Source organism: Perognathus longimembris, chromosome 14 (assembly GCF_023159225.1).
Source record: "Perognathus longimembris pacificus isolate PPM17 chromosome 14, ASM2315922v1, whole genome shotgun sequence".
NCBI classification, from domain to species: domain Eukaryota; kingdom Metazoa; phylum Chordata; class Mammalia; order Rodentia; family Heteromyidae; genus Perognathus; species Perognathus longimembris.
The window spans coordinates 60,616,357-60,629,113 of record NC_063174.1 but is presented as its reverse complement, the minus strand read 5'-3'; the positions used below and the strand labels follow the sequence as shown (position 1 = coordinate 60,629,113).

At 65.4% G+C, this 12,757-nt stretch overlaps 1 protein-coding gene across 10 annotated transcripts in view; it reads right to left on the bottom strand.

Annotated features, from left to right (window-relative positions):
* Positions 1-299: 299 nt before the first annotated feature.
* Wdr20 (WD repeat domain 20) overlaps positions 300-12,757 on the bottom strand; it is a 51,425-nt gene continuing 38,967 nt past the window's right edge. For 5 of the 10 annotated variants that reach the window (XM_048362406.1, XM_048362408.1, XM_048362407.1 and 2 more), the window contains 2 exons: positions 10,424-11,683; positions 300-459 (listed from right to left, as the gene is read on the bottom strand). In XM_048362406.1, the coding sequence (XP_048218363.1) occupies positions 406-459; positions 10,424-11,683 (1,314 nt within the window). In that variant the 3' untranslated portion in view covers positions 300-405. Of the gene's footprint in view, positions 460-10,423; positions 11,684-12,757 lie in introns of those variants that run through there. The other 5 variants (XM_048362411.1, XM_048362412.1, XM_048362413.1 and 2 more) reach the window with 3 other exon arrangements.

Sequence of the window (12,757 nt, the reverse complement as noted above, 5' to 3'; positions counted from 1 at the left end):
GTCTATTTTACACTGCGCGTGTCTGTGCGTGTGATGTGTCTATATTTTACACTGCGCGTGTCTGTGCGTGTGATGTGTCTATATTTTACACTGCGCGTGTCTGTGTGATGTCTATATTTTACACTGCGCGTGTCTGTGCGTGTGATGTGTCTATATTTTACACTGCGCGTGTCTGTGCGTGTGATGTGTCTATGCGGCTTCGTTACACCGAGTTGAGAGCGACGGTGGAGGACTCTTCTGTCTTCTTCTTCACCACAGCCCCGTGGGGCTGCCTGAGGGCGAGCCGCGGAGGGCACGGCCGGGCGTCCTTCCACGGGCCCGCCCGCGTGGCTCCGGTGCGCTCGGCTCCACGCGCCTCCTCACCGTGGTCGCCGCCTCCGGGGAGTCTGGGAGCAGCAGCGGTCGCTACACTACGGTTCCGCCTGGAGAACTGGCCTGGTTTGGGGATGACAATAAGCCCTGCAAACAGAACGGTTCCCGTTAATCCAGCGGCCCCTCTGCAGCGCACACAGAGAGCTGTCGCTGTGCCCCCCAGGCCCGAGGCTCAGGGCCCCGTCCTAGCCACGAGAGCCCCGCAGGAGGTAGGACCAGGCCTCGGCCCCGTCGGCGAGAGCCGCATGGGGGGTGGAGACCGGGGGGACAGTCCAGCACCGGCAGCCCTGTGGGGAGCCCCGGCTACACTGCAAGCCCCCCAGAGCCGCCAGACCCACAGAACTGAGTCTGCAGGCACTTCCAGAAGGCTTTGCTGGTCCCAGGGCTGCTTGGCGTCCTTGCATTCTTTCTTTTTAATTTTTTGCTGGTTTGGGGGCTTGAACTCAGGGCCTGGTTGCTGTCCCTGAGCTTATTTTGCTCAAGGCTAGCGCTCTACCACTTGAGCCACAGCGCCACTTCCAGCTTGTTCTCAGTAGCTTATTGGAGATGAGAGTGTCACGGCCTTTCCTGCCCAGGCCGGCTTCAAACCGCGACCCTCAGCTCTCAGCCTCCCAAGGAGCGGGGTTGCGGGACGGTTGCAGGAGGGAGCTCCCGGCGCGGCCTGTCCTTGCGGTCTTTAGCTGACCTCCAGGTGTCCACCCAGCACGTAGGAGAGCGGCCAGGGCCTGGCCTAGGACTCCTGCCAGGAGACCGCTGCTGGGCCCAAGAGAGGGGAGGGGAGCGCCCCACCAGGCTCTGCACACAGCCGCACCTGCTGGGAAGGCTCGGGGCTCGGCCCGCTGCCGGGGGGCGCGCGCTGTGCAGATGCGCAGAGCAGGCCGGGCTCCAGCGGCAGCTCCCCCGCCACAGAACGGACAGCACGGCCGCTGGCACGCCACACGCGCCACCGAGGGCTAGACTGCACACACGCACGCACACACCCCGAATGCTAGACTGCGCACGCACACCGAATGCGAGGCTGTGCACATGTGTACCGAAGTTTGGTCCTCACTAGGAATAATTTGAAAGCCATACACAGGGCCAAGCCGGAAGCAGGTGTCTCACGCCTGTAATCCTCGCTACGTGGGAGGTTGAGACCTGAGGATCACGGTTCGAAGCCGACCTTGGCAAGAAAGCCCAGAAGACTCCTGCCTCTAGTTAACCACCAAAAAGCTGGAAGTGGAGCTGCAGCACAAGTGTAGAGCACTAGCTTTGAGCAAGAAAGGACAGCGCCTAGGCCCCGAGTTCAAGGCCCAAGGCCTGCACCAGAAATTAAATTAAAAGCCAGCCACACTGGAGCTACAAATGCCCAGCTCCACGAGCGCACACTTACCGTGACACCGCGCTGAAGTGACGCCTCACGCCAGGGCGGCCGCCCGACGGGCGCTCAGGGACACGAGGGCCCACAAGCTCAAGTTGGCCTTCAGCCTTGCCTGCCCCCAGCCACGGGCCTGCCGTCTAGACGAGACCAGGGCGTTAAGGCCCGTGGGCCCGGCCGTGGAGGGCGACCCAGCGGGAGCGGCGCGCCTTCCCACGGGCATGTTTAGCAAATTTCAAACTAGGTCAAAGGAACCGTGTCAAGTTCTTGGCCATCCCCGTGAGCGTGCTGGCTCCATCGGGCGTGCGTGCGTGCGTGCGTGCGTGCGTCACAGGCAGGGACCCGGGCGCCGGGACCACGTGGGCGGCAGGTCTCGCGCCCTCCACGCGGGGCAGCGGGCGTGCGTGCGTGCGTCACAGGCAGGGACCCGGGCGCCGGGACCACGTGGGCGGCAGGTCTCGCGCCCTCCACGCGGGGCAGCGTGCGTGCGTGCGTGCGTCACAGGCAGGGACCCGGGCGCCGGGACCACGTGGACGGCAGGTCTCGCGCCCTCCACGCGGGGCAGCGTGCGTGCGTGCGTGCGTGCGTCACGGGAAGGCGGAAGTGGCGGTGGCTCAAGCGGTGGCGCGCTAGCCCTGGGCCGAAGCGCCGGGACGGTGCAAAGCAACTGCGGATACCGAGGTGACCCAGGCGGCGGGCCTGAGGGTGGTGGGGACCCGGCGTCCAGGGCTGCGGGCCCCGCCCCCGCCGCAGGTCGGCGCAGCTCGGCCTGGAGCCCAGGGGAGCCGGGCCACCCCGCCTCCTCCAGGAGCCCCACTCGCCAGTCAGCCCATCGGGGTCCAGTCCCTGGGGTTAGCCTTTGTGCCGTCAACCCCAGGAAATGAACCCTTTAGGATGACTTGCGGGGCACCCCGAGGAGCCCAGCCCAGCCCCCCCCCCCCGCGCTGTGCACCTTGGGAGCGGGGGGCGGGGGGGGCTGAGTGGGTCCCATGGGCAGGAGCCCCGCGTGCTTGGGGCCCATCGGACCCTGGGTGTGAAGCCAACCCGTGTCGGGAGCTGAGGAGCCGGGGTGACACGGGAGGGGCCTCGGTCCAGGCTCGGTCCAGGGCGGGGCCGCCCCCCCCCCCCCCCCCCCCCCGGCGAGGACGGTCTCGCTTCCCCCCCCCCCCCCCCCCGCGCGTCCTGGGGAGAGGGCGGCCTGCCGCGGGGGCCCCCCACCGTTAACGAGCTGCTCGGGGCTTGGTGGCTATTTGGAGATTTCATTTCAAACTTGGTTGGCGTCTCCAGCTCTGGCTCTGGGAATGACATCGTTTATGATGCTGCACCCACAGAATTGTAGACAACTGACGAGGAGGGGCCGGATCCGAGCCCGCCCCGGGCCGCCGCGGGCGGAGGCGTGGCCTGGCTGGACGCCGTTCACCGCCTGCCTCGCCCGGCCTCGAAGCCCTGCCGTCCGCGACTTCACCGCAGTGGCATTCGGTCCAGCCCGGCGGGCCGGGGGCGGGCGGGCGAGGGCGCCGTGGGGAGCCGTGGGGAGCCGGCGGGCCGGGGGCGGGGCGGGCGAGGGCGCCGTGGGGAGCCGTGGGGAGCCGGCGGGCCGGGGGCGGGCGGGCGAGGGCGCCGTGGGGAGCCGTGGGGAGCCGGCGGGCCTGGGCGGGCGGAGCGCGGGCGCGTGGGGAGCCGGCGGGCCTGGGCGGGCGGAGCGCGGGCGCGTGGGGAGCCGGCGGGCCTGGGCGGGCGGAGCGCGGGCGCGTGGGGAGCCGGCGGGCCGGGGGCGGGCGGAGCGCGGGCGCGTGGGGAGCCGGTGGGCCGGGGGCGGGCGGGGCGAGGGCGCGTGGGGAGCCGTGGGGAGCCGGCGGGCCGGAGGCGGGCGGGGCGAGGGCGCCGTGGGGAGCCGTGGGGAGCCGGCAGGCCGGGGGTCCTCGCCAGGCTCGCCAGGCTCGCAGGCGGTGGCAGTGAAGCCTCTTTAGAGAAGCACAAAAAAGGACAAGAAACCCGTGCAGGGCCTCGGGCCTCGGCCCGGTTCTCTTCTCGTCAGCAGGGGGTGGTAGTGCACACGGAGAACCCCAGCACTAGATGCTGCCGTGGAAAAGAGCCCGGAGGCCTGGCCCAGGACGGGAGAGGAAGTGAATCACAGCTGGGCAGCCCAGGGGTCCCCACCACCCCTGCCCCCAGCTAGCTGCCTGTCCCGGGGTCCCCACCACCCCTGTCCCGGGGTCCCCACCACCCCTGCCCCCAGCTAGCTGCCTGTCCCGGGGTCCCCACCACCCCTGTCCCGAGCTAGCTGCCTGTCCCGGGGTCCCCACCACCCCTGTCCCCAGCTAGCTGCCTGTCCCGGGGTCCCCACCACCCCTGTCCCGAGCTAGCTGCCTGTCCCGGGGTCCCCACCACCCCTGTCCCCAGCTAGCTGCCTGTCCCGGGGTCCCCACCACCCCTGTCCCCAGCTAGCTGCCTGTCCCGGGGTCCCCACCACCCCTGTCCCGAGCTAGCTGCCTGTCCCGGGGTCCCCACCACCCCTGTCCCCAGCTAGCTGCCTGTCCCGGGGTCCCCACCACCCCTGTCCCCAGCTAGCTGCCTGTCCCGGGGTCCCCACCACCCCTGTCCCCAGCTAGCTGCCTGTCCCGGGGTCCCCACCACCCCTGTCCCGAGCTAGCTGCCTGTCCCGGGGTCCCCACCACCCCTGTCCCGGACCTGAGACCCTGGCCCCTCCCGCTGCTGCCAGCGCTTTCCGGCCGAGCAACGCAGGCCACGCAGCCTGGCCCCTCCCGACAGGGCCCCCCGCGAGCACACGCCAGGGAAGAGGGGAAACAAGGGCGACCATCGCAGAGTACCTGGGACCTCCCAGCCTTGCAGGGACCCCAAAGCCTTTCTAGCTCCTGAGCCTGAAGCCACCTAGCCAACCACCGCAGAAGAGGGGCAGTTTTTTTTTTGGGGGGGGGTGCCAGGAGGCAGAGGGGGTCCGGACCTCGGGGGGCCCAGAGGGCGACCATGAGTTCTCTCGGTGTGTGAGGACTCGGCGTGGCTCGGGCAGTCGGCCCAGCCCCGGGTGTGGCCTCGCAGGTCTCTGTCCAGCACAGCGGGGGGGGGGGGGGGGAGGAGGGAGGCACAGACTCACCCTGAGACCCTCTGCTCAGCACAGCGGGGGGGGGGGGCACAGACTCACCCTGAGACCCTCTGCCCAGCACAGCGGGGGGGGGGGGAGGCACAGACTCACCCTGAGACCCTCTGCCCAGCACAGCGGGGGGGGGGGGGGGGAGGCACAGACTCACCCTGAGACCCTCTGCCCAGCACAGCGGGGGGGGGGGGGTGCTCAGGCCAGCCTTGGCTGTCGCCCGGATTCACACATCCAAATTGTCCCTCCGAAGCCTTTGAGGATGGAGGGCACAGTGCCAGGCCAGCCTGGAGGGACAGCGCCGCGCACGGGTGACAGCAGCTGCTGAGTCCCGTCCCCCCCAGCCCGGTCCACGCAGCTCCTGCTACCCTGGCCTCAGGAGCGGTCGCAGCGGCGCGGGCTCGAGGCAGGGGCGTGGCCACAGCCCGGGAGACGCTCCCACGGGCCCCACGGCAGCCGCCCTCCCGCGCCAGGGCGGCGGAGGCTGCAGAAGGCAGCGCCTCTGACACACAGCACATCCCACCAAGCTGCTAAGCCCGCACTCGACGGCAGAGGGGAGGGCGCGCGCTCTCGCTCTCTCAGTATTTGAAAGCGTCTCTGTTCCGCCTGAGAGTTTAATTAAGGATCAGATATGAAATGACCACTGAACACGAGCAGCCACGCGGCTTCGTGCACGGCAGTGGGCAGTGGCGGCCGCGGGGGCGGCAGGTGTCCTCAGTGGAACGGCGACAGTGACAAGGGAGCCGCTGCCGCACAGAGCAGCGAAGCAGAAACAGGACTTCCCGGGAGATACGGGAGCCGTCTGGCTGCGCGGGCCTCCTGGGCGACCGCAGCGCGAGCGCGGGGAACCCGCTGGAGTCCCCGTTAGCAACGCGCAGGGACCCGGCCGCAACGCGAAGGACTCGAGGAGAACGCGAGCCGCGCGCTTGCACACCGCCGCCCGGCGCCGGCAGTGCTCACTAGGAACACGGCGCTGCTCTTCACACGTGAGACCCAGCAGCTTCACCAGCATCCGGAGCGCGGGACACACGCAGTGTGCGGGAGAACCAGCACGTGCTGCTGCCGCGGGGGAGAGGCGCGCTCCGCGAGGCTCCTCCCGGTCACCCGGGCCGAGCGCGGCCCCCCCCCCCCCCGGCTGCCGCCACCCCAGGACGGCGGGTGCTGCAGGCTCCGGCAGGGCACAGGGCGGCTGCCGGCCACGCGGGCGCCCAGCACGCGGCGTGGGGCTGGGCCTCCCCGCCTTTTGGCTGCTCCCGTTTCCTCGGCTGGAAACACCTTCCCCCAGCGCGCAGGCAGCCTCACCAATTTCAGCACAAACAACACTTCAAGAATGGGGGGGGGGGGGCTGGGAATATGGAGTGCCTGCCTCCTACACATGAAGCTCTCGGTTCGATTCCCCAGCACCACATATACAGAAAACGGCCAGAAGCGGCGCTGTGGCTCAGGTGGCAGAGTGCTAGCCTTGAGCGGGAAGAAGCCAGGGACAGTGCTCAGGCCCTGAGTCCAAGGCCCAGGACCGGCCAAAAAAAAAAAAAAAAAAAAAGAAAATGGCCAGAAGTGGCGCTGTGGCCCAAGTGGCAGAGCGCTAACCTTGAGCAAAAAGAAGCCAGGGACAGTGCTCAAGTCCTGAGTCCAAGGCCCAGGACTGGCAAAAAAAAAAAAAAAAGAGTAGGGGGGACAGTACTGGGGGGTACTCAGGGCTGTGCTTTCGGGGGTACTCAGGGCTGTGCTCGCCAGGCAAGCGCTCTGCTGCTCAGACCACACTCCCACCCCTTTGGCTCCAGCTGTCGGGGGCTGGGACCTCACGGGCGCCCACGCTGGCGGGGGCCAGGGCCCTGCAGCACCGAGCCCCGCACCGCCCCCCGCCACAGGGTGTGGGGGCGGGAGAGGGGGCGGGCCTGGCTGAGAGCTAAGCACAGCTCTAAGCCCAAATGCCGGAATTCCACCAGGGAGGGGGCACATGGACATACCCTGAAAAACTAGAAAATTCCATGGCCTTTCCCCCCTAACTTCACTTGGTGTGGGGCGCAAACTCCGAGCCCACCTGAGCCCTAGGCCTTTTGGCTTTCAGGTTAGGCTGGGTGTCGGCCCGGGCCAGCCCCGGGCTCTGACCCTGCCTGTGACCTGCCCAGCATCTGCAACGAGAGACGCCAGCGCCAGGCCCAGCTTAGGGCTGAGCGAGTACTGAAGCGAGCGCGTGGTCTCTTCCAGGCTGACCCGGTCTCCACCTCCCCCCAAATGCCCAAGCGGCCTGGAGGCCCCCCCGCCCCCGCCTGACTCCTTTCCAGCCCTGGGTCTTGATAGGCTCAACCAGCACGGAGAAGACAAACTTGGGGTTCTGGGTGGGGGTCAATCCGGAGCCCAGGATGACTGTCTTGTGGGTGCTGCCCACTCCTTGGGTGCCTCCCAGAGCACCCCTGCTCCAAGCCTCTTGGGGGGCTCCCCTTCTTTGCGTGAGAGGGTTGAAGGCTGGGGTGCAGCTCAGTGGTGGCAGAGGGGTGCGGCAGGGCCCCGCTTTGCCCTGTGGGTGTGATCTCACAGGGGGAGGAAGGAGGAACTGCCTTTGTACCTAAAGCGGCGTCTCCTCGCGGGTGGCCAGAGCAGGTGTTTGGCTCAGGAAACGTTGAAGCCAAAGAACTTTTGGAAAGTGCCGATGAGCAAGCTCCAAGTTTGGCAAGAACGCCACAAAATCGCGTCCCAGAGCCCGCGGCACCCGCGTCTCCTCCCACACACGCCTGACGGCCAAACCTGGGGGCAGAGTCGGGGTGGGGGGGCGGGGGGACATGGGGGGCAGAGAGCCACCTCATCTGCGCACACCCCAGCACGACCAGCCCTCCTCCTCCTCCTGTTCCTCCTCCTCCTTCTCCTCCTGTTGTTTCTCCTCCTCTTCCTCCTCCTCCTCCTCCTCCTTCTTCTCTTCCTCCTCCTATTCCTCCTGTTCCTCCTCCTCCTCCTGTTCCTCCTCGTCTCCTGTTCCTCCTCCTCGTCTCCTGTTCCTCCTCCTCGTCTCCTGTTCCTCCTCCTCCTGTTCCTCCTCCTCCTGTTCCTCCTGGCCCGCGCCCTGGCCAGTCCAAGCTGGGCCGGGCGGGAAGTGAGGGTGACGGAGGGCGTCACCCCCGTCGGGACACACTTACCTGTCTGTGTTCAGCCCAATTCCAAGTCGTGAGCTTGGCGAGCGCACAGTGGATGCGTGCGAGGCCTGGGACGCGGCTGTGCGGCTATGGGAGGCGCCCGCGGCACCTCTAGAGCCGGCCCGGCCCCTAGCACGGTTCACCTCTAGGAACAAAGGAGCAGGTGTGGAAGGCGGGCGGCGCGGGGCCCGGCACAGGGGAGCTGCTGGGAAGCCGCCTCTGCCACCCCGCAGAGCACAAGCCGGACCGCAGCCCGGCCTTCGGGAGCTAAGAGCGCTGCTCACGGCCTTCCCTACGGAGAAGCACTCAAGCCGGGCCGTCACCACGCACGCCAGCGTGCGGGACTACAAGTGTGCAAAACAGAAAACGGCCAAGTGACAAAGCCAACTAACAAAACAACTCTCATCCCAACAACGACAGCTCCACGAACCACCGCATCCGCCAAGAGCCACCTCTGCCACGAGCCGAGGCCGCCAGGGCCCGCGTCACCCCGGTCCCCAGCGGGCGTCTGCGGCCGAGGCCCCGCACCGGCCAGCCCGGAGCCAACTGCCGCCCGGGGTCGCAGGGGAAGCCCGCCCTGGGCATCCTGCGGGGACCCGAAGCCCATGAGCCAACTCGCCACCGCGCAGCTGCGCCCGCCTGACCCGGACGAGAAAAAACCAAAGCCACGGGCCCTCCTGCTCCCTCGCTGGGGGGGGTGAGGAGGCCCTCCTGCTCCCTTGCTGGGGGGGGTGAGGAGGCCCTCCTCCCTCACTGGGGGGGGGGGGTGAGGAGGCCCTCCTTCTCCCTCGCTGGGGGGGGTGAGGAGGCCCTCCTTCTCCCTCGCTGGGGGGGGTGAGGAGGCCCTCCTTCTCCCTCGCTGGGGGGGTGGGAGGCCCTCCTGCTCCCTCGCTGGGGGGGGTGAGGAGGCCCTCCTGCTCCCTTGCTGGGGGGGGTGAGGAGGCCCTCCTCCCTCACTGGGGGGGGGGGGGTGAGGAGGCCCTCCTTCTCCCTCGCTGGGGGGGGGTGAGGAGGCCCTCCTTCTCCCTCGCTGGGGGGGGTGAGGAGGCCCTCCTTCTCCCTCGCTGGGGGGGTGGGAGGCCCTCCTGCTCCCTCACTGGGGGGGGTGAGGAGGCCCTCCTTCTCCCTCACTGGAGGGGGGGGGTGAGGAGGCCCTCCTTCTCCCTCACTGGAGGGGGGGGGGTGAGGAGGCCCTCCTTCTCCCTCACTGGAGGGGGGGGGGTGAGGAGGCCCTCCTTCTCCCTCGCTGGGGGGGTGGGAGGCCCTCCTCCCTCGCTGGGGGTATGAGGAGGCCCTCCTTCTCCCTCGCTGGGGGGGTGGGAGGCCCTCCTTCTCCCTCACTGGGGGGGGGGTGAGGAGGCCCTCCTTCTCCCTCGCTGGGGGGGGTGAGGAGGCCCTCCTTCTCCCTCGCTGGGGGGGGGGTGAGGAGGCCCTCCTTCTCCCTCACTGGGGGGGGGGTGAGGAGGCCCTCCTTCTCCCTCGCTGGGGGGGGTGAGGAGGCCCTCCTTCTCCCTCGCTGGGGGGGGGTGAGGAGGCCCTCCTTCTCCCTCGCTGGGGGGGGTGAGGAGGCCCTCCTTCTCCCTCGCTGGGGGGGGGTGGGAGGCCCTCCTTCTCCCTCGCTGGGGGGGGGGTGAGGAGGCCCTCCTTCTCCCTCGCTGGGGGGGGGGGTGAGGAGGCCCTCCTTCTCCCTCGCTGAGGGACACGGCCAGCCCGCTTCTGAGGCAGGCACGCAGGTAACAGGCTCTGGAGCAGGGGGAGATTTTCATGCACAGAGTCTCAATCAAAGTTCTACAAATTGCTTCTTTGAAAAAAGATGTTTATTAAACAATTTTAATTGTCATAAAATGACTAAAATGGGTTTTAAAAATTAAGGCTCTTTCTGTGGATTGCCAGAACAATGTAAAAATAATATCAATCAACCCTGCTGAACGCTTTGTTCCTAAAGGTAAATTTCATCAATTCCTAAACATTTTTTTTATGATTTAAGATAAAAAATTGGACTACAAATGACAATTATCGGCCATCTGTACTGAACACACACTCTGATCAGGTGTACAATAGTCTAGTTGAGTAGTTAGGCAAAAATATTCCAGTTAAAGCATAAATTGTAATTTCAGCACGTTCAAGTCACCGCTTCCTCATGCTGTCATGATCTCCCTAGAACTGGAACCTTCCGGACCACGCCGACCCTGGGCTCTGGGCTCGGCGCTCCGGGAAGGACCACTGACTCGGCTGGCAATTAATTTGATTATATATTTTTTTCAACACTCTAAGGTGAATTATCAAATGATTCAGAATTACATGGCATGCAGTATCCAAAATTATGGCTCTGATGCATTTAGTTTTACATTAGGAATAAGAAGTGTCATTCACATTCGTTGTACACCCCACCCCTCCCCAACTAGCTAGCCAAGCTCTAGATCTGGGGCAGCATTAAGGATTAAAACTTACCACTTTACCAGGCCTTCCCCATGTGCAAATAAATCCCTCCTGACAAGCAGTCACTATACAGTCTTCAAGAAAAATTAATACAGTCAGTCTTTCGTGTGCTATCTTTTTACAGATCAGCGGCTCTAACAAGGGAACGTCTTCCATCCGAGGACACAGGGGTGTCCCCAAAGTTTTAGCTGGGTCCGTTTTGGCTTTAGTAACTAGGTTCAGTTTGTCACTGCTCTTGCTAGAAATGTGTCCCATGCTGTGGTTCCGCTTGTGGTCTTTCTCGTGGTGTCGCTCCTTCCGGTCGTGCAGCGAGAGGGTTGCGAACTTGCTGACGCCGGAGGCGATGGCCCCGTCCATGACGCTGCTCTTGCTGCCGGCGTTGGAGACGGCCGCGTGGGGAAGGCTGTTGGAGCGTGGCAGCGGAGGGGGCACCGAGTTCCCGGGCGTGGTGACACTGTTGCCATTGCTCCCGGCGGGAGGACTGGTGGCATTCATGACATTGGTGTGTGTCCTGGCCCTCGAGAGGGGCTGGTGGGGGAAAAGGATGTCTTCCGTGAGGTCCCACAAGCACAGCTGCGTGTCCTGACCCACCGAGCCGAACCGGTACGTGACGCTCACGGGGCGGCTGTCTGTAGAGTTCCGTTTGGACAGCCTGGACTGTGTGCTGTTGGCGCGATCTCTGCCAAAATGCAGAAGGTCCTGGAAGTCCTCGTCGCTGCCGCTGAACTCCAGGGGGTCGCTTTCCTCTACGCTCGTGGTATAGGGGTCGAACGCCACAACACTGACCCACGACTTGTGCCCGTGGCCTCTAGCGATGACACGGCAGTCCACAAAGGACCAGACCGTCACCAAGTCGTCCTCGCCGCCAGTCACAATGTACTTGCCGTCGGGGCTCCAGCACACACAGAGCAAGCCCCCAAAGTAGCTTTTCATCGTGCCGTGCAGCTCCACCGAGTCGAAGTTGAACACCCGCAGAAACCCGTCCTGGCTCACACACGCTAAGAACTTGCCATCTGGGGAGAAAGCAAACTCGTTGAGGGCCCCCTCGCCCACCGTCCACTTAAGGAGAGGGTTCCTCGTGGATTTGCTCTTGCAAGTGTGCACGGCAAAGCTCTCTCCCTGCTTCAGAAGCTGGTAGTGGGGGGCTGTGGTGCCACAAGTGTGCTCCACATTATACAAGTACATGTTCCCACTCGAATGGGCTACTAGGAAAAGGCTTTCCGAGCCAGGCACCCATTTGACACAGCTTACGCGGGACTTGTCTATTAGTCTCTGTGAAGACAAAGGAGAACACGTTATCACAATGGAGAAGTCGAAAAGGAACTCGCGTCTGCTCCTCGCTGACGAGGGAAGCTCGCGTCCCTGCGGGCTCTCCGGGTCTAGCCTGGGAGCGGCCAGCCAGGAGCATCTGGCCCCGGACAACCGCGTTCTAGAAGCGCACTTGGCTCTTGCGGAGGGAGCTGGTCACCCAGCTGTGCGTGCTGACGGCCCTCGGGCACGGGAGCCGCAGCGCCTCGCTGGACGCGCGGGGAAAGCTCTGCGCGCGGCTCTCCGTCCCGCCTGCAGGAGGGGCACCAGGACGGCTGGCCCGCTGGCTAACTTGGGAGTCTGCGTGGCCACTGACCTAATCGTCTAGCTGCCACGGGTCAGGAGTCTTGCCTTTGAGACCAAAGGAACAAAAGGCAAAAAATGAGAAGCCCCCACCGCGAAGCGAGAGCCCCTCGCTGGGCGGGAGGGCCGCGGGGCGCTGGCGGGAGGACCGCGGGGCGCTGGCAGTAGGCACGGTGGCCTCCATGGGCAGGCGGGCCCTCGGCAGGCTGCTGCGTCTCCAGTCCTGACTAGGAACAATTCCCATCAAAAGACTTGGCTATACCATCGCCCTGTACCACGGCAGCCCTGAGTGAGGGCCATCAGTGCACAGATACGGCATGCACACCCTGCCCCCCCCCCCCCCACGGAGCTGCATCAGCGTCGACTGTGACTGTGTGTCTGCTGGGTGTGCTACTTTGCTACAGAAGAAGACTAACACAAGGGCTGAGGGCTGGAGGTGGGGTTCTGTGATCGAACAGCTGCCAGGCCCGTGAGCAGCAGCACAAAAATTAATGCATTAGAAATAACAACAAAGGATAGAAAAGAACTGAACGGGCCGTACTGGTTTGCGACACGACAGGGAGGCCTCAGCCATTGGACGGGAGGAACGGGGCTTACGGGGTGTGGCGAGCCGCAGTGGACCCAGCGCAAGAGCAGGCGTTGCTTACGGTGGCCTGACCACTGCTCGAGGCACATCCTCCACCCCACTCGTGTCCTCTAGTGACCTTCCCATAATGGCACCTGACCTAGGAGAAG